At 43.3% G+C, this 19,976-nt stretch overlaps 1 protein-coding gene across 1 annotated transcript; it reads left to right on the forward strand.

The window, feature by feature from the left end:
* Positions 1-15,968: 15,968 nt before the first annotated feature.
* LOC109763976 (uncharacterized) lies at positions 15,969-18,872 on the forward strand. The gene is made up of 2 exons (XM_020322854.3): positions 15,969-16,297; positions 18,391-18,872. The coding sequence occupies exons 1-2, from the start codon at positions 16,115-16,117 to the stop codon at positions 18,649-18,651; spliced, it is 444 nt and encodes a 147-aa protein (XP_020178443.1). The 5' UTR covers positions 15,969-16,114; the 3' UTR covers positions 18,652-18,872.
* Positions 18,873-19,976: the final 1,104 nt, after the last annotated feature.

Below are 19,976 nucleotides of genomic sequence, written 5' to 3' on the forward strand. Positions count from 1 at the left end.
CTGGATCAGAAGGCTGCAGGCCGACCGGCCCTAATTTGGACCGGCGTGCCTGCGCATATCACTGCCCATTTTAAAAATACCCCCGACAAGTGAACAAACACATTGTTTCCTTTTGAGATTACAAACACACAATTGTAGTACACTAGAATTCACGAAAATACCTAAATGACCCTTCCATCTATATTCAATTGACTTCGACAATACTTTTATCTTTATCCGTGTCAGCATTATCTCTCCTCTCTGTCACGTCGGCTCAATCTACGTGAGCCCAAAGCACTCTCTAGCATGAGGATCATGTCCTCAAGTGGTCACACTGTTTCTCTAGGGCCTAATAGAGTGAAGGAGGTATTTATTATCGCAATTCACAAATTGATAAACCAAATGTTTTGCAAAAAAAGCAAGAAAAATGGCATGAACGATCGGATCAAACAACATATCCTCGCGGAAGAAAATAGGCCCGAGCAACCAACCTTAGCTTCGATACATGAGAGATGTCGCAGCCCCTACTCAACATAGCTTTGCTACATCCATGACTGCCGGTTTTTCCTGGAAAAATGTGGGGGTGGGGGGGAGATGCTAACACGAGATGACAATTGATAGGAGTAGAATATGGGTGGAGAGGGTGAGATTCAAAGCTTTCGCACGGCCCATGTGGACACGTAGCAGAAGATGGAATGTTTGTGTTGGGCCATGGAAGGAAGATGACACGGTAGGCTTTTTGGAAGGTGATTTGGGTGCAAGCTGGGAGGAGGTTGAGGCATTTCAACCCTTTGTTGACATGGTAGGCTTTTGGGAAGGTGGTTTGTGTGCAAGCTGGGAGGAGGTCGAGGCATTTCAACCCTATGTTGACATCGAGAGAGAGAGATACATATAGATAGATAGATATAATAGAGAGAGAGAGTAAAGTTAATAGAGATGAAATTTACAAGGTTCAAAGCACTCAATTTTGAGCTCATTCCCCACACGCACCCTTACCCTCTCTAAAAAGATAAAATTATCAATCCCAAAAGATCAAAACACCATTCACCGAGTACACCTGATTTTGTTATATAAATCACATATTTCAATTCAAAGAAAAGTAATCAGAAAACAAATATTAAAATTACTTGGAGAGAACCCTGGGTCTTGAGTTCCCCTGCCTCTACCTATGAGAGATGGGCGACAAGGTTACATGGAGAAGGATGGATAGGAAGATTTCAAGGAAAAGAGGAGAGATGGGAGTACCTACTCCAAAATATGTTGAAGGAGGAAACAGATCCATTCGGCCTTCAGGGGTGTGGTCTTGTCCGAAGGTGAGGAGGCATCTTATAGTTGTCTCCCACCGCTTCATTTATTTCTCTATCTCCAGTGACGTTGTTCTTAAACGTGAAGGAAATATGCCCTAGAGGCAATAATAAAGTTATTATTTATTTCCTCATATCATGATAAATGTTTATTATTCATGCTAGAATTGTATTAACCGGAAAAATAATACATGTGTGAATACATAGACAAACATAGTGTCACTAGTATGCCTCTACTTGACTAGCTCGTTAATCGAAGATGGTTAAGTTTCCTAGCCATGGACATGAGTTGTCATTTGATTAACAGGATCACATTATTAGGAGAATAATGTGATTGACTTGACCCATTCCGTTAGCTTAGCACTTGATCGTTTAGTATGTTGTTATTGCTTTCTTCATGACTTATACATGTTCCTATGACTATGAGATTATGCAACTCCCGTTTACCGGAGGAACACTTTGTGTGCTACCAAACGTCACAACGTAACTGGGTGATTATAAAGGTGCTCTACAGGTGTCTCCGAAGGTACTTGTTGGGTTGGCTTATTTCAGGATTAGGATTTGTCACTCCGATTGTCGGAGAGGTATCTCTGGGCCCTCTCGGTAATGCACATCACTATAAGCCTTGCAAGCATTGTGACTAATGAGTTAGTTGCGAGATGTTGTATTACGGAACGAGTAAAGAGACTTGCCCGTAATGAGATTGAACTAGGTATTGAGATACCGACGATCGAATCTCGGGCAAGTAACATACCGATGACAAAAGGAACAACGTATGTTGTTATGCGGTTTGACCGATAAAGATCTTCGTAGAATATGTAGGAGCCAATATGAGCATCCAGGTTCCGCTATTGGTTATTGACCGGAGACGTGTCTCGGTCATGTCTACATAGTTCTCGAACCCGTAGGGTCCGCACGCTTAAAGTTAGATGACGATCGGTATTATGAGTTTTGTGTTTTGATGTACCGAAGGTAGTTCGGAGTCCCGGATATGATCACGGACATGACGAGGAGTCTCAAAATGGTCGAGACATAAAGATTGATATATTGGACGACTATGTTCGGACACCGGAATGGTTTAGGGGAGTTTCGGACACATACCAGAGTACCGGGTGGTTACCGGAACCCCCCGGGGAGACTAATGGGCCTATTGGGCCCTAGTGGAGAAGAGGAGGGGCGGCCAAGGGCAGCCGCGCGCCCCCTTCCCTCCCTAGTCCGAATTGGACAAGGAGGGGGGTGGCGCCCCCCTTTCCTTTCCCCCTCTCTCTCCTTCCCTCTCCTCTCCTACTCCCACTTGGAAGGGGGGAGTCCTACTCCCGGTGGGAGTAGGACTCCTCATGGGGCGCGCCTAGGGTGGCCGGCCCCCTCCCCCTCCTCCACTCCTTTATATACGGGGAGGGGCGCACCCCTTGGAGACACAACAATTGATCTCTTGATCTCTTAGCCGTGTGCGGTGCCCCCCTCCACCATATTCCACCTCGATAATATCGTGGCGGTGCTTAGGCGAAGCCCTGCATCGGTAGCATCATCATCACCGTCACCACGCCGTCGTGCTAATGGAACTCTCCCTCAAAGCTCGGCTGGATCGGAGTTCGAGGGACGTCATCGAGCTGAACATGTGATGAACTCGGAGGTGCCGTACGTTCGGTACTCGGATCAGTCGGATCGTGAAGACGTATGACTACATCAACCGCGTTGTGCTAACGCTTCCTCTTTCGGTCTACGAGGGTGCGTGGACACACTCTCCCCTCTCGTTGCTATGCATCACCGTGATCCTGTGTGTGCATAGGAAATTTTTTGAAATTACTACGTTCCCCGACAGTGGCATCTGAGCCTGGTTTTATGCGTAGATGTTATATGCACGAGTAGAACACAAGTGAGTTGTGGGCGATACAAGTCATACTACTTACCAGCATGTCATACTTTGGTTCGGCGGTATTGTTGGATGAAGCGGCCCGGACCGACATTACGCGTACGCTTACGCGAGACTGGTTCTACCGACGTGCTTTGCACACAGGTGGCTGGCGGGTGTCAGTTTCTCCAACTTTAGTTGAACCGAGTGTGGCTACGCTCGGTCCTTGAGAAGGTTAAAACAGCACTAACTTGACGAACTATCGTTGTGGTTTTGATGCGTAGGTAAGAACGGTTCTTGCTCAGCCCGTAGCAGCCACGTAAAACTTGCAACAACAAAGTAGAGGACGTCTAACTTGTTTTTGCAGGGCATGTTGTGATGTGATATGGTCAAGGCATGATGCTATATTTTATTGTATGAGATGATCATGTTTTGTAACCGAGTTATCGGCAACTGGCAGGAGCCATATGGTTGTCGCTTTATTGTATGCAATGCAATCGCCCTGTAATGCTTTACTTTATCACTAAGCGGTAGCGATAGTCGTAGAAGCAATAGTTGGCAAGACGACAACGATGCTACGATGGAGATCAAGGTGTCGCGCCGGTGACGATGGTGATCATGACGGTGCTTCGGAGATGGAGATCACAAGCACAAGATGATGATGGCCATATCATATCACTTATATTGATTGCATGTGATGTTTATCCTTTATGCATCTTATTTTGCTTTGATTGACGGTAGCATTATAAGATGACCTCTCACTAAATTTCAAGATAAAAGTGTTCTCCCTGAGTATGCACCGTTGCCAAAGTTCGTCGTGCCAAGACACCACGTGATGATCGGGTGTGGTAAGCTCTACGTTTATCTACAACGGGTGCAAGCCAGTTTTGCACACGCAGAATATTCGGGTTAAACTTGACGAGCCTAGCATATGCAGATATGGCCTCGGAACACGGAGACCGAAAGGTCGAGCGTGAATCATATAGTAGATATGATCAACATAGTGATGTTCACCATTGAAAACTACTCCATCTCACGTGATGATCGGACATGGTTTAGTTGATTTGGATCACGTGATCACTTAGATGATTAGGGGGATGTCCATCTAAGTGGGAGTTCTTAAGTAATATGATTAATTGAACTTAAATTTATCATGAACTTAGTACCTGATAGTATTTTGCTTGTCTATGTTGATTGTAGATAGATGGCCCATGCTGTTGTTCCGTTGAATTTTAATGCATTCCTTGAGAAAGCAAAGTTGAAAGATGATGGTAGCAATTACACGGACTGGGTCCGTAACTTGAGGATTATCCTCATTGCTGCACAAAAGAAGTACGTCCTGGAAGCACCGCTGGGTGCCAGGCCTGTTGCAGATGCAACTGACGACGTTAAGAACGTCTGGCAGAGCAAAGCTGATGACTACTCAATAGTTCAGTGTGCCATGCTTTACGGCTTAGAACCGGGACTTCAACGACGTTTTGAACGTCATGGAGCATATGAGATGTTCCAGGAGTTGAAGTTAATATTTCAAGCAAATGCCCGGATTGAGAGATATGAAGTCTCCAATAAGTTCTACAGCTGCAAGATGGAGGAGAATAGTTCTGTCAGTGAACATATACTCAAAATGTCTGGGTATAACAATCACTTGATTCAACTGGGAGTTAATCTTCCGGATGATAGTGTCATTGACAGAATTCTTCAATCACTGCCACCAAGCTACAAGAGCTTCGTGATGAACTATATTATGCAAGGGATGGATAAGACAATTCTCGAGCTCTTCGCAATGATGAAGGCTGCGGAGGTAGAAATCAAAAAGGAGCATCAAGTGTTGATGGTCAACAAGACCACCAGTTTCAAGAAAAAGGGCAAAGGAAAGAAGAAGGGGAACTTCAAGAAGAACAACAAACAAGTTGCTGCTCAAGAGAAGAAACCCAAGTCTGGACCTAAGCCTGAGACTGAGTGCTTCTACTGCAAGCAGACTGGTCACTGGAAGCGGAACTGCCCCAAGTATTTGGCGGATAAGAAGGATGGCAAGGTGAACAAAGGTATATGTGATATACATGTTATTGATGTGTACCTTACTAGAGCTCGCAGTAGCACCTGGGTATTTGATACTGGTTCTGTTGCTAATATTTGCAACTCGAAACAGGGACTACGGATTAAGCGAAGACTGGCTAAGGACGAGGTGACGATGTGCGTGGGAAATGGTTCCAAAGTCGATGTGATCGCCGTCGGCACGCTACCTCTACATCTACCTTCGGGATTAGTTTTAGACCTGAATAATTGTTATTTGGTGCCAACGTTGAGCATGAACATTATATCTGGATCTTGTTTGATACGAGACGGTTATTCATTTAAATCTGAGAATAATGGTTGTTCTATTTATATGAGTAATATCTTTTATGGTCATGCACCCTTGAAAAGTGGTATGTTTTTGCTGAATCTCGATAGTAGTGATACACATATTCATAATGTTGAAGCCAAAAGATGCAGAGTTGATAATGATAGTGCAACTTATTTGTGGCACTGCCGTTTGGATCATATTGGTGTAAAGCGCATGAAGAAACTCCATACTGATGGACTTTTGGAATCACTCGATTATGAATCACTTGGTACTTGTGAACCATACCTCATGGGCAAGATGACTAAAACGCCGTTCTCCGGAACTATGGCGCGAGCAACTGATTTGTTGGAGATCAAACATACTGATGTATGTGGTCCAATGAATGTTGAGGCTCGCGGCGGGTATCGTTATTTTCTCACCTTCACAGATGATTTGAGTAGATATGGGTATATCTACTTAATGAAACTGTTGGGGAACGTAGTAATTTCAAAAAAAATCCTACGCACACGCAAGATCATGGTGATGCATAGCAACGAGAGGGGAGAGTGTTGTCCACATACCCTCGTAGACCGAAAGCGGAAGCGTTAGCACAACGCAGTTGATGTAGTCGTACGTCTTCGCGATCCCACCGATCAAGTACCAAACGCACGGCACCTCCGAGTTTAGCACACGTTCAGCCCGATGACGTCCCTCGAACTCCGATCCAGCCGAGTGTTGAGGGAGAGTTTCATCAGCACGACGGCGTGGTGACGATGATGATGTTCTACCGACGCAGGGCTTCGCCTAAGCACCGCTACAGTATTATCGAGGTGGACTATGGTGGAGGGGGGCACCGCACACGGCTAAAAGATCAAATCAACTGTTGTGTCCTTGGGGTGCCCCCTGCCCCCGTATATAAAGGAGCAAGGGGGGAGGTGCGGTCGGCCAGGGAGGAGGTGCGCCAGGAGGAGTCCTACTCCCACCGGGAGTAGGACTCCCTCCCTTCCTTGTTGGACTAGGAGAGGAGAGGGAAGGAGAGAGGGGGAAAGGAAAAAGGGGGGGCGCCCCCCCTCCTTGTCCAATTCGGACTTGGGGGGGGGGAGGGGCACGCGGCTGCCCCTTGGCCTCCTCTCCTCTTCCACCAATTGGGCCCATGAAGCCCAATAGCCTCCGGGGGGTTCCGGTAACCCCCCGGTACTCCGGTATATATCCGATAACCCCCGGAACCATTCCTGTGTCCGAATATAGTCATCCAATATATCAATCTTCATGTCTCGACCATTTCGAGACTCCTCGTCATGTCTGTGATCACATCCGGGACTCCGAACAACCTTCGGTACATCAAAACATATAAACTCATAATATAACTGTCATCGAAACGTTAAGCGTGCGGACCCTACGGGTTCGAGAACTATGTAGACATGACCGAGACACGTCTCCGGTCAATAACCAATAGCGGAACCTGGATGCTCATATTGGCTCCCACATATTCTACGAAGATCTTTATCGGTCAGACCGCATAACAACATACGTTGTTCCCTTTGTCATCGGTATGTTACTTGCCCGAGATTCGATCGTCGGTATCTCAATACCTAGTTCAATCTCGTTACCGGCAAGTCTCTTTACTCGTTCCGTAATACATCATCCCACAACTAACTCATTAGTTGCAATGCTTGCAAGGCTTAAGTGATGTGCATTACCGAGAGGGCCCAGAGATACCTCTCCGACAATCGGAGTGACAAATCCTAATCCTGAAATAAGCCAACCCAACAAGTACCTTCGGAGACACCTGTAGAGCATCTTTATAATCACCCAGTTACGTTGTGACGTTTGGTAGCACACAAAGTGTTCCTCCGGTAAACGGGAGTTGCATAATCTCATAGTCATAGGAACATGTATAAGTCATGAAGAAAGCAATAGCAACATACTAAACGATCAAGTGCTAAGCTAACGGAATGGGTCAAGTCAATCACATCATTCTTCTAATGATGTGATCCCGTTAATCAAATGACAACTCATGTCTATGGCTAGGAAACATAACCATCTTTGATTAACGAGCTAGTCAAGTAGAGGCATACTAGTGACACTCTGTTTGTCTATGTATTCACCAATAAATGGAAATGCCGGCATCCCGTGCACGTGAGCGCGGCAAACCCTTTGCACATTACAGTGTTGGATAGACTCCACTAGCAGGCCATTTCCACTTGCCAAGTTGCCAGTGGAAGAAGTAGAAAGATGTGCCAATTAGTCCCATGATCCGTCTCCATCCAGACCAAGCCAGCATCAGCATGGACCTCCATGGCCATGGGTCGCTAGCTAGCTAGCATGGGGATATGCACGAGTACACAGATGGTTTGGTGCTACGACGACGACGAGTGTCATTGAATGAACGAGTTAATAGGTGTCACAAGAAATATTGTTGCTGCAATCATCGACCCGGAGGACACCTCTCTATCTCTCCCTGAAAACTACGTCGCCCGGCCGTCTGCCGCTGCCGCTAAAAATCTCGGGGAAGCTCCTGCAAGCGCGACTGATGGCGGCAATGGCCACGACGCCCGCGCACTGCAGCTCCACCGTGTGCCTGGATTATGTTGTCCGCTCGGTCGTTTTCGAGGAGACTAATGGCGATTCCGGATAACCCCGCAATCTCTAATGTGCCTCCGGGCTACTGAACAAGGGCTGAGAATGACGGCCCACTTGACATGTGGTTTTATGAGAGGTGTTTGTTTTGCATTGCTCTCCTGTCATATCATTCTGACTTGGCCCAACGCTAAAGGTGCGGGATTTCTGGTCGATGGTTTTACTGATAATAGAGAGAGCTCTACAAGAGAAATTGTAGTATACGTTCTGTCAAACTAACGTCCTCTTTCGTTTTTCACTGACATTGCAAACTCTCGCACGATAGAAAGATGATGCAAAGGCTCGACAAATCATTGCACCTGTTGACATGTATCCGGCCATTCATGGATTTGCAAAACGCAGCAAGGGCCACGTTGGGTCCACCTCCACCCAAATCTTAAGCTGAAGAACAGACGCATGTGTTAGCTAGCACGAGAGGAGAGCTCCTGCTTTCAGTATGCGTGGCCAGAAATGGATTTGATTCATTCAGGGCCTGGGCCAGTACTTGTGCGTTGCAGAGATGGGCCAAAAATGGATTTAAGCTTGTACTGTACGTAGCAAAGAGCTCAGCCAGAAATTCAGGGTAGTATGATATTTTCATACCCAGACTAGAAACACCGGGTAGCTTGTCTATACTGGTGCAACAAAATCCAGAACCGTAGGCGTCCACGCAGCGTCACTCATCATCCGGTGCGTGGCGTGGTCCTCCTGGTACACAGCAGTCACATGACCTCTCCCATCTACTAGTCTAGAATTATTGGGAGAAAAAGGTGCACAATCATGTTGGCATCTTCACTGTCATGTGGTACTACAACCATGTTGATTTGTACTCCCTTCATCCGAAAATACTTATCATAAAAATGGATGTATCTAGCCGCATTTTAGTTCTAGATACATCCATTTTTATTCATTTCTATGACAAAAAATTCCAGACGAAGGGAGTACCAAATACTCCCTCCGTCCCATAATATAAGAACGTTTTTAACATAAAAACGTTCTTATATTTTAAGATAGAGGAAGTACTATTTATAAAGAGTGTTTATCATACACCTCAGTGTGAGCTCCACGTTGTGTTCAGAATGGATTGTCACGCAATCTTCGTCCATGAAACAAGGACAAGCGAACACCGAGACCCTAGCAAAAGAGTACACCTCGGGTTGAGGTCCACGTTGTGTAGGGGTGCAACATACACAATTTTTTTTCTCCAATGTTTCAACCTTTCTCTTATTGTCTCATTGTCTCGACTTATATGTACCAGCAGATGCGTGACATGCGTCATGGATCATCGTGCAACATATGCGCCGGCCGTCATCACTGTACATACGTACGTACGTACATGATCTTGCCTTGCGGACGTGGCGCCGTTGAAGCGGGCCACCACCACCCCATGCACGCACGCGGACGTGGTGCACAGTCACCGCGCGCGGAGTACGCGGCGTTTCCTCGCGTACCAACACGTGACGGGGTTAAACGTCGCCGGGGCAATAAATTCGGACGATGCATTCAAGAGAACTCGTGAAGATCGATCAGGCCAATTGCGAAGAGCAAAGCGACGTTGAGGCTGATGGACCATCTCTCTCTGCCTTCACTGTTGGGCGACCCCACCCGTCCGTGTCAGGCTCGCACCGCGGGTATCCGGCGGTGATTCGCGGGGCGATTTTCCCTGCCGTTCCGGCGACACACCGCGCGAACGCGACGCGAGCTGGCGCCGTCGCCGGCCCACGGTTTGCCTCAGCCAGCAGGATCGACGGGCATCTTCTTCCTCTTCTTCGCCGGACAGAGACGTCCGATCAATCGGATGCGGTGAAACAGGGCCGGGAGGTTCCGTGGGCGTCTCTTTCCCCGGCCAATTTGCGACGCAAAAACAAAGGGGAGATTGAGGACCGTGACAGGAGGATATCGTCGTACTGCCCCACGGGAGCAGCAGCCTCGCGTGGCTCCGTGGCGCGTACGCGGCGGGCGAGCGTGGCCGCCACGGGAGTCATTCATCCAGGGAATGGACGGACCCGGGCCGTGGGGTCCCGGGAAATATATACGTGCTCGTCGCGATCTCTGCCGATAGGGATTCGAGGGGCGCCCGCTTGGCCCGTTGTGGTGCAAGAAACAGCACTGACCCCACACGCCTACACCCATGTTTTTTCTTTCGAGGGGCACGCCTACACCTACACCCATGGTAGTAGCATCACAAGGAAGTCCAAAGTCTCTTTTTTTTTTGAGTTGGAAAAAATACTCACAAAGATGTCCAAAGCCAGTTGACAAGCAAAGGCTCAGATATTGGCATGCGAGGGATGCAATTCACAGGGTCTGGAAATTACATAGTGTGTTACAATTGTGGCAATAAACCGAGCACTCAGCTAAGATGTTGTTTCATGCTTAGGGCATCTCTAATGCTAACCTCAAGCCACCCGCATCTGTCTGGACCACATAGTCTGAACTTGTTATGCCATCCAACGCGGTACCCTATCCGTCTCAGAGTCGGCTTAGATAAAAATCATCCGACTTTTCGTAAAAAATTTATCTAAGTTTGAATGGAGCTCGTCCAGTTTTTTAAAATTTGCATGGTCAATGTTGGAGATTCCCTTAATAATGACCTCAAGGTAGAAACATGAGGAAAACTACGCACCGGAATACTTTTATCTTCTCCCTTGTCATAGCAGAAGAATGTTCATAACACGAGCATGCATATATATTTTAGTCTTTTAGTGAAAATCGAACATTTCTCCAACGTTTTTTTGGACTACGAACATGTGCATATTTGGGACCTTATGCTCGCTGGACAGACATACTCTTTAATAACAAGTCTAATGCAGATATCGTCCCAAGTGTCTGGATCGATTCGAATGTCCAAAATAACACAAACTGGCACTAAACATAAGGAAGGCTTATGGGCATCCGGACGCGTGCCACGTTGGACTCCGAAACACGCGACCCATAAAAAGTCATTTTTTGGAGCCCCCACATTAGGACACTCCCATCACTGTTTTTGCGTGAGAGGCGCCCTTCGCCACTACCTCCGCCTTGATCTCTGTCAAACCCCATTGTTCGGTCGTCCGCCGCCATGAAGTAGCAACCGTACGAGGCCCCGGCGAAGATAAACGTCATCCCGCCAAGCCGGAGGAACTGATGGTGGTGGTCGCCAGCAAGGCCGCATCCGTGGAACACGCTGCCCGCCGCCAAACAATATGATGAAGCGAGTAAATAGCATAAAACTAGGACGTGGAGTTTCTACACCCAGGAGCAAATGCTCCTGGTGTGAACAGTAAAATCAAATAAATTCAAAAATAATTCAAAAAATTCTGAATTTTTTTGCGCCATACTTTCACAAATGTTTGTTGTGCCTACAAAATTTCATCGCAAAATCACATTGGTGGAAGGTGTGGTAAAAAAACAAAATCGATGCTTTGAAAATGTTACTTACAAAAGCATTTTGGAGCCCAGATTTTGTTTTTTTGGCACGCCTTCCACCAATGTGATTTCGCGATGAAATTTTGCGTGCACAACAAACATTTGTGAAAGTATGTCATAAAATAATTTCAGATTTTTTTGAATATTTTTTTATTTTTTATTTTACTGTTCATACTAGGAGCATTTGCTCCTGGGTGTACAAAGGTACTTCCGATAAAACTACCACAATTCGGGTTAGGGCTCCAAAATAACTACCATTTTTTAAGAACTGTCCAAAAGTCTATCACAAAATTGGTTGCCTGTTTAAAAAAACTACCATGTTGCACTGATGATTGTGTTGGTTAATTTTAATCATGATTATGATATATCGGGTCCACTCGTCAGGTCTGTCAAGGCATAAAATCAACACCGTTAGCTTTGACTGTTATGATAGGTGGGTCCCACGTGCTAGTCTTTTTATAGAGCAACCCCTCTGAATATTAAGCAATCGGGTCCCTACATATATTTTTAGTAAGTAATCAGGTCCCTACAGTTTTTTTAAATCAGCCTGGGAGTCAAAGAAAGAGGTATTTAATATGGACCGCCAAGCTAGCAACTCTTGGATCGATTGGATGTAAAACTTATTGAACATTCGATGCTTTTTAGGTGTGATCGCATATGCTTAAATTGATATTGATCTAGATATGCATATTAAATGAAGGAGGTCGGAGAGAGGCAAACATTTGATGACTACGATTAGATGACGTTCACCCCATCTTTGTCGGCGGACACGTCCGAACGTGTCCGCAGACATTTGGTATGCCCGTTTGCCAAACCCTATTTGGCGCTTAAGGCACCAAATAAGGCGGTAAGATCCTGTTTGGATCACAACCCTCACGCGCCCGACCAGAAAATTGGTCGTTAACCAGAGCATGGCGTGAGTTTGGTTGGGATCCAATTATTTGGCTTGCCCCGGCCCCGCCAAGCCTTCCCTTTTATTACGCACCCAATTATTTGGCAAGGCACCGGCGACAGTTTCCTCCGGCAAAATTTTGGCGTGCCATCTATTGGCAAGGCGACCACAGGCGCAATCCAAACGGCCCCTAAAGGTGCATGACGCACTCCCCACTAAGCGTAATGGACTAGCCAACTAGACTGCACTGTGTAGGTCCTTGCGCCTGTTTTAGGAAGCATCTAGATGATCCTATTTAGTTTATCTTTCCTTCTTTTTTCTTCAGCTTTTTTCCTTTGTTGTTTTTATTTATATTTATTGTTATTATCTAAAAATGTGAATATTTTTAAAATTCATTTTTTTGTTTCAAACTTGTGAGCCTTTCCAAACATGTGAAATTTATGAACTTTTTTCATATCCACGAACACTCCAAATTCATGAATATTTTAAATTCAGAAATATTCAATTTTTTTGATTTTTGTAAATCCATGATTTTCTTGTGAATTTGTGGACTTTCTTTCAAATTCATTACTGTTTGTAAATTCCATAATATTTTTTTGAAATTCATGAACATGTATCAAATTCACAATCAATTTTTTAAATTCACAACAAAATTTCAAATTTATGAACATTTTTAACTTCTTTAGTTCACGAACGATTTTCAAATTCATGAACTAATTTTGAAGTTCACAAAAAATTTGCAAATTCATGAACATTATTTTCGAATTCATGTTTTTTTAAAATTTTGAACTTTTTAAAAATAATGGTTTGCAATGTCTTGAACATTTTTTCAAATTCACAAATAATTTTTAAATTAGAGAACATTTTTTAAATTCTTTAACCTTTTCTTTAATTCACGAACTATTTTCAAATTTATGCATGATTTTTTTTGTGAATTTGTGGACTTTCTTTCAAATTCATTAATGTTTGTCAATTCCAGAATTCTTTTTTTGAAATTCATGAATATTTATCAAATTCACAAACTATTTTTTAAATTCACAACAAGATTTCAAATTTATGAACATTTTTTATCTTCTTTAACAATTTCTTCTATTCACGAACGGTTTCCAAATTCATGAACTATTTTTGAAGTTCACAAATTATTTGCAAATTCATGAACATTATTTTCGAATTCATGTTTTTTGTAAATTTTTGAACTTTTTTAAAATATGTGTTCTAAAGTCCTAAACATTTTTTCAAATTCACAAACAATTTTTAAATTAAAGAACGTTTTTTAACTTCTTTAAGTTTTTCTTTTGTTCACGAACTATTTTCAAAATTATGAACCATTTTTTAAGTTCACAAAAAACTTTCAAACTCATGATCATTATTTTCGAATGCGCATTTTTTTCAAATTCATGAATTTTTTAAAAATGAGGGAACATTGTTGGGATATACAATGTTTTATCTGTAAGAAATTGTACGTACTCTCGCTGAAGTATGAACAATGATCGGGCTGGCCCTCTATATAGCATAGTTAAATGAAGAGAAAAGGGCGCAGCCAAGGATCGATCCCGGGACCAACTAGTTCGCACATACCGCATTAGCCACTGTGTCACCTAACATGTTTGCATTTTCTTACTAGGACACATACTAGTTAAAGGAAACAAGCCGTTTTCTATTGCCTTCCTATTTTTAAAATAAAAATAGAAAAATAGGAGAAAAAAATTTGACAGAAAAAATAGGAGAGAAAACCCAACAAAATCCAATCTCCCCCTCATACGAACCTACCTCCATGACTTTCATGTCAAACTGAAACTCCTTCCCTTGCATTACCCATAGCATGCCATCCCGGCAACTCCCATCATATGAAATGGGTTCAACGTTCAATTATGAAATCCTTCGAAGAAAAGGATGAATCAAAATATCGCTGCTTTCATTTTTTCTGCATGTTTTTCTCTGTTTCTTTCTCTTTATTATTTTCTTTCTTTCTTTCTCGGTTTTTGCTATTTTTTATTTTCTTTTTCCCTTGGGTTTTGTTTGCTTCTTTTCTCGTTTTTCATTTATTTTGTTTTCTCTCTGGCTTTCATTGTTATTCTATTCACATTTTTGATATATATCTAATACATTTTTCTAAAACACATTTAACATTTTTTCTAATACAAGATTAACTTTTTTGAATACATGTTCAACATTTTGTATACACATTTATACAATTTTCAAATGCTTGATTAACATTACCCTAATAGCAATTTAACATTTATTTGAATACATGGTCAACTTTTTTCTTATACTAATTTCACATTTTCATATGCTTGATTAACAATTTTAAGATACAAGTTTAACATTTTTTAATACAAGCTCAACATTTTTCTATATACATTTAATAATTCCTAAATACAAATTTAATATTATTTTAATACATCGTCAACATTTTTTTCTATACAAATTTAACATTTTTCAAATACAATAACATTTTTTGAATACATGGTCAGCACTTTCTCTATACATATTTAATATTTTTTGAAGACAAGTTTAAATTTTTTTGAATACATGGTCAACATTTTTTCTATACATTTTAAAAAAATTCAAATGCTTGATTAACATTTTCATATTCTTGTTTAACATTTTCAAATACTAGAAGATTAGCATTTCTTTAATACTTGGTCAACATTTTATCTTTACACATTTTCATCATTTTTGACATATAAGATTAATATTTTTAAATGCTTGATTAATATTTTGCAAGTGCAATATTAATTTTTAATACATGGTCAACATTTTTCGTATACACATTTAACATTTCTCAAATGCTTGATTAACGTTTTTCAAATAGTTTTTGAACATATTTTTTTCAAATGCTATATTAAAATTTTTATATACATGATAAAGAATTTTCATCATTTTTATTACATGATCAACAATTTTTCTATGCACGGTCAACAGTTTTCCAAATTCTCGATTAACATTTTTTAAATATTTATTCAACATTTTTCAAATACTCATTTGATAATTTTTATATATTATATTATCTACCACCGATGGTAGTTACCACCACTTGAGTTTTGTATATTGTATGTAGTATCTATCAAATCGATGAGTATGTACGCGTAGTATGTGGTATATAAGAATGTTTAGGTAGTATATATAGTACTTTTTAGGTAGTATGCATCATATTTTGAATATGTTCTATTTTACGTACAAATATATATGTATTTCACAAATATAATAAAAACCATGGGCTAACTTGCAATTTTTTCATGTAACTGACTTTGAAATATGTTATATATAATATATAAACATATTTATAATGATAAGTAGTATATATAATACTATATGATAGTATATATAATATTGAATATTTTAAAGTATAAACAAAAGTACAAAAGTAAAACAAAAAATAAAACAGAAAACGGAAGATAAAACGGAAAAAAGGAGGCTGTGGCCTCCCTCTCCTGGGGTGGCCCATCTCGGTCTCCCCTGAAGCGCCGTATAGGCGCTCTCGGTCCATTTTGGTTCCGCGCTGGGCCGTTTGTCTATGCCACTGCACCTGTCTGCACTTTCCGGTCCAGTATAGGCGCTCGAGTTGACACTTGTAGGCCAGAGGTAGAAAAGCCCAAACAACCGCCTGCCTTCCCCAAGTCCGGGTCCCCGAGATTGTCGAACAGAGCGGCGGCGCGGCGGCGGCGTGGTGGGAGAAGAGCCAGCGAGCGCGAGGTACAGGTTCGCCGAGGGAGAGGGGAAGAGGAGCTCCGGGCAAGATGCCGCTGTACGACTGCATGCTCATGGTGAAGCCGCTGGTGACCAAGGAGGCCATCGCGGAGCTCGTGGCGCGGGTGGCGGCGCGCGCCTACCAGCGCAACGGCGTCGTCACCGAGCTCAAATCCTTCGGCAAAGTGCACCTCGGCTACGGCATCAGGAAGCTCGACGGCCGCCACTTCCAGGTCCGCCCCGCTCCGCCGCCCTTTATCTGTACTCCTCAACCGTAGCCTCGCATCCTCCCTGCGATGTGCCTTGTAACAGAGCGGACTGGTGACGATCTGATTCGTCTGGCTAGATCGATGCGTGTAGGACGAAATGTCTAAGTTGGTATGAGTGTTTCGGCCTTTTGGCGTTCTGGTTCTTGACGGTGTGTGTGTGGTGCCTTTGACGTGCTCGACGAAATGCCCAAATAGGGTTGGCCGTCGGCTGTCAGAATGTTTGTGGGCATTGGCCTCTGCATGCTCGATAGAATGCTCTAGCGGGTAAATTGTGTAGGTTCAGATCATTCTATTGATCGTAGTTAGTGTTATTACATGACTCAGGAACTCAGGATTGCACTGGTTGGGTGTCTCGCACAGATATGCTGCATGCCGTGATCTGTTTGCTCTCAGTACTCAATATAAGGGTGTAGCGCTTGGATCTTTCACGTTCTGGGGTTTAGAAGTGTTCTTGGGGAAAATGCTCAGTCGGTAAGTGATTCATGTGAGTCATGAAATGGTAGCATTGCCCTTCTGCTCACCCCTTTCTACGATCCTTCTGGCTGCTACACGTTGGCCACCAACCACAGGTCCGGGGGGCTCACCAACCAGGCTTGCTTACATACCACTGCCTCCATAAGCTATAAGCTTCAGCTTAGCTGATGCCTCTGCTTCTCCCACCTCCACTACCACACATGGTTCTTTGTCCCATGCAGTGGTGTTTATTTCTTCGGCGATTCAGATCGCCAACATAAGCACTCACGTCCCTGTTTTCCTGGACCCCAAATCACTGGAAGTGATGTTGCTTCTTCAAGGTTATTCTCGGCAAGTTTGAGCTTACTTATCATATTGATGTTTCTGAGCCTGACCATGAGAGCACTCTTTGTATAGAAGAAGGTTTCAGCACCTATTCTTTTTTTCTACTCCATATCCTTGGAGATCCTTGATTTTGTCGTGCAGCCGAATACCACGCTCAAGGGCTTTATTCTACATCGAGAACAAATTTCACTCTTCCCATTGCTTGAGCACACCTGCCATCGTTACAATCTTTGCAGTGTGGTCAGCCTGTCTCAGACAGGATGCTCACCTGGAACATGTAAAGAGGCCTCAACCCCTAAAATTCTAGATCACGAGGAGGCTGCTTTGTCCATCTTCGGGTTGAGACCCGGCTACATGTTAACCACAAGCATCTAAGCAGGGAAGGGCTGATCAATGTCACAGAGACTATTGCTGAGTGTAACAAAACAATATATTGTTAATTTCTTGAACAAAACTTTAGAGCTATTATGCCTTTCCCGAGTTCCTTTCGCTACAGTCTTCCAAGTGACTGTTATTGAGGTTATGATTTTTCTTTCGTCTACAGGCTATCCTTTCTCCCTTACACACCATGTATTTGTTTTAAGTGTATCTTCTGATGCAACCACACTTCTTAAAATTACCTTCTACGATTTCCTCGCCACTTCTTATGGGAGATTAGCTTGCGAGTTACTGAATAATTGACAGTGGTTGGTTGATTGGTGTGTGTTTAGTAAATGTAAGTTTGACAAATTGTGAACACACGTCTCCAGTATATTCGTATTATCACGTCGTCTTCTTTTGAAGTCTGTAGTTCCGTCTTTGTTTTGAAATAACTCGTCATATTCGACCACACAGTGACTGTTATATCAGTCTGACTAAGGTTGTAGCTTTCCACCAGTACCGAATTGTGATGGACCCAGTAGCAGTGTGGGTGTAAAAATGTTTTCTTCACAACTCTTGATAAAACCTTCAATCAAACAGTTAGAAAAGCACCCTGAGAATGCAAGTGTAAATATTCCTTTTTCCCCGCTACTCTTTGATAAAACCTTTGATCAAACACTGAGAAAAGTAAAGTACAGCACCCCTAGAAAAGAGTTGACGAAAGCAGCTGGGAGGCACACAGAATGCATCTCAGTGTATTTGAGAATTGTTCTTAATGCACTCCTGGTTAAGTAATGTTATATTCCAACTGTTGGTCGTTGCCATCTTACCTTGCCACTAGTATTGTGGGTGTGGTCTCCTGCTTTCCTGATTTGCTGAAGTTGCTGTTGCGTTTTCAGGGTCAACTTTTGCAAATGACTATGATGGTTCCACCTTCCTTTACTCAAGAACTGCACTATCTAAACAAGGAGGACCGTCTGCTTCGCTGGTTGGTGGTGAAGCACAGAGATGCGGTGTATGGTCTGGAGTTCATCAACGAGGATGACGGGAGGTACGAGATGGACAGTTTCCGGCGTAAAAGTACTACTACTCAAGATGACGAGGATGTTGATGAATATGACGACGACGACGATGACGAGTACGATGTCGAGGAAGAGTAGATTGGTGTCTCAAGATCTCTCACAAACTCTATGTGTTGTCTTCCCAATATTGTTGACTATAAAGTAGAGCAAAAATTAGAACCATTGGACTTTGCTGTTTTTCGAAAGAACCTAGCGCACTTGAAATCTGACTTTGCATGTTTTAACCATGTAAGCTCCCAATAAGGAACCCATGATCTAATTGGTACATTATCATCACTAGGTTTATGATGTGGTACTTATTTGCTTTGTCAGTCCGTTGTGAAAGAGTATAGCAAAAATATGGAAAACGCTGCATACTCCTGAGTTGTACAACAGCACTGGATTGATTGCTATTTATTCATCAGCATAGTATGTACAGAGCGGTAAACTCCCAAAAGCACACCCTGGTACAGAAGTAGTATAGGCGGATGCTAGGCGCCATCCGACTGATCCGCGGCACGGGATCAGTCGCCTTGCATGCCGTCTGATGCAAAGGACCACAACCGTTGGATCATCTCTACCACGCAACGCACGCCTGTAGTACCCAGACCCTGCAGTATTGTGTTCATCTAAAATCTCGTACCTTATTTCTTTTGGTAAAGGCTTGAGTTCCGGAGGAGGGAGTCCATCTCCCTTCTTTTTAGGAACCTCAAATTTCTCGCCAATTGTGCACTCTTGCTTTAGATGTTGATCTAATTCCATCTTACTAGGATCTTCGGCGAAAATTCACTGGCGTGCTCGTCCTCGCCTGCTCACGTTATCGTGAAGCGTCCACTCTTTCTGGGATGCGGGACGTCCTCTTGCTCCATTAATGTGTACCCCGATCATTTAATGTGTACGTTGAACGGAAGAGCTGATGTCGATATGTTGCATGCAGACGGACGTGTAAGGTCCATCAACGGCGTTTGGACATGGGATTCGGTCAAAGACGGGCTGGGGTCGGGCCACCAACTGCATTTAACTCTGCCTCTCCCCTCACGGTCGATCCATTTGATTCTAACTCTGGCAATCTTATAAAAAAAACTAATTCTAACACTGCCAGTGCTGTAAAACGAGATTGAACTTGAGTTTCGTCATCGTAAGCTGCGTTACCGAGTATGGTACAATTGAAAAAAGTATGATGCAACCTATGACAGTAGGTTTGAACATACACTTCAGCAACAATTTATGGTTAAGAAACTTACTATTTTTGCTGGCATATTTTTGTAGTTGTCGCTCGCCTCCTGGTCGAACACCAATCATATGTGCTGTTGGACAAACAAATGCATGGGGCAGTTAGGGCATCTTCAATGGCAACCAGCAAATTTTCTCCCGTATCCGTCCGTGGACAGGAGGGGACCAGTCTACGAACACATATGCGGGAT

Source organism: Aegilops tauschii, chromosome 3 (assembly GCF_002575655.3).
Source record: "Aegilops tauschii subsp. strangulata cultivar AL8/78 chromosome 3, Aet v6.0, whole genome shotgun sequence".
Classification (NCBI taxonomy): Eukaryota; Viridiplantae; Streptophyta; class Magnoliopsida; order Poales; family Poaceae; genus Aegilops; species Aegilops tauschii.

Excerpts from the sequence above, each read along its gene's own strand:
- LOC109763976 (XM_020322854.3), top strand. The coding sequence starts at position 16,115 with ATGCCGCTGTACGACTGCATGCTCATGGTGAAGCCGCTGGTGACCAAG. Across the intron at positions 16,298-18,390 it reads TCGACGGCCGCCACTTCCAG|GGTCAACTTTTGCAAATGAC; the intron begins GTCCGCCCCGCT and ends TTGCGTTTTCAG.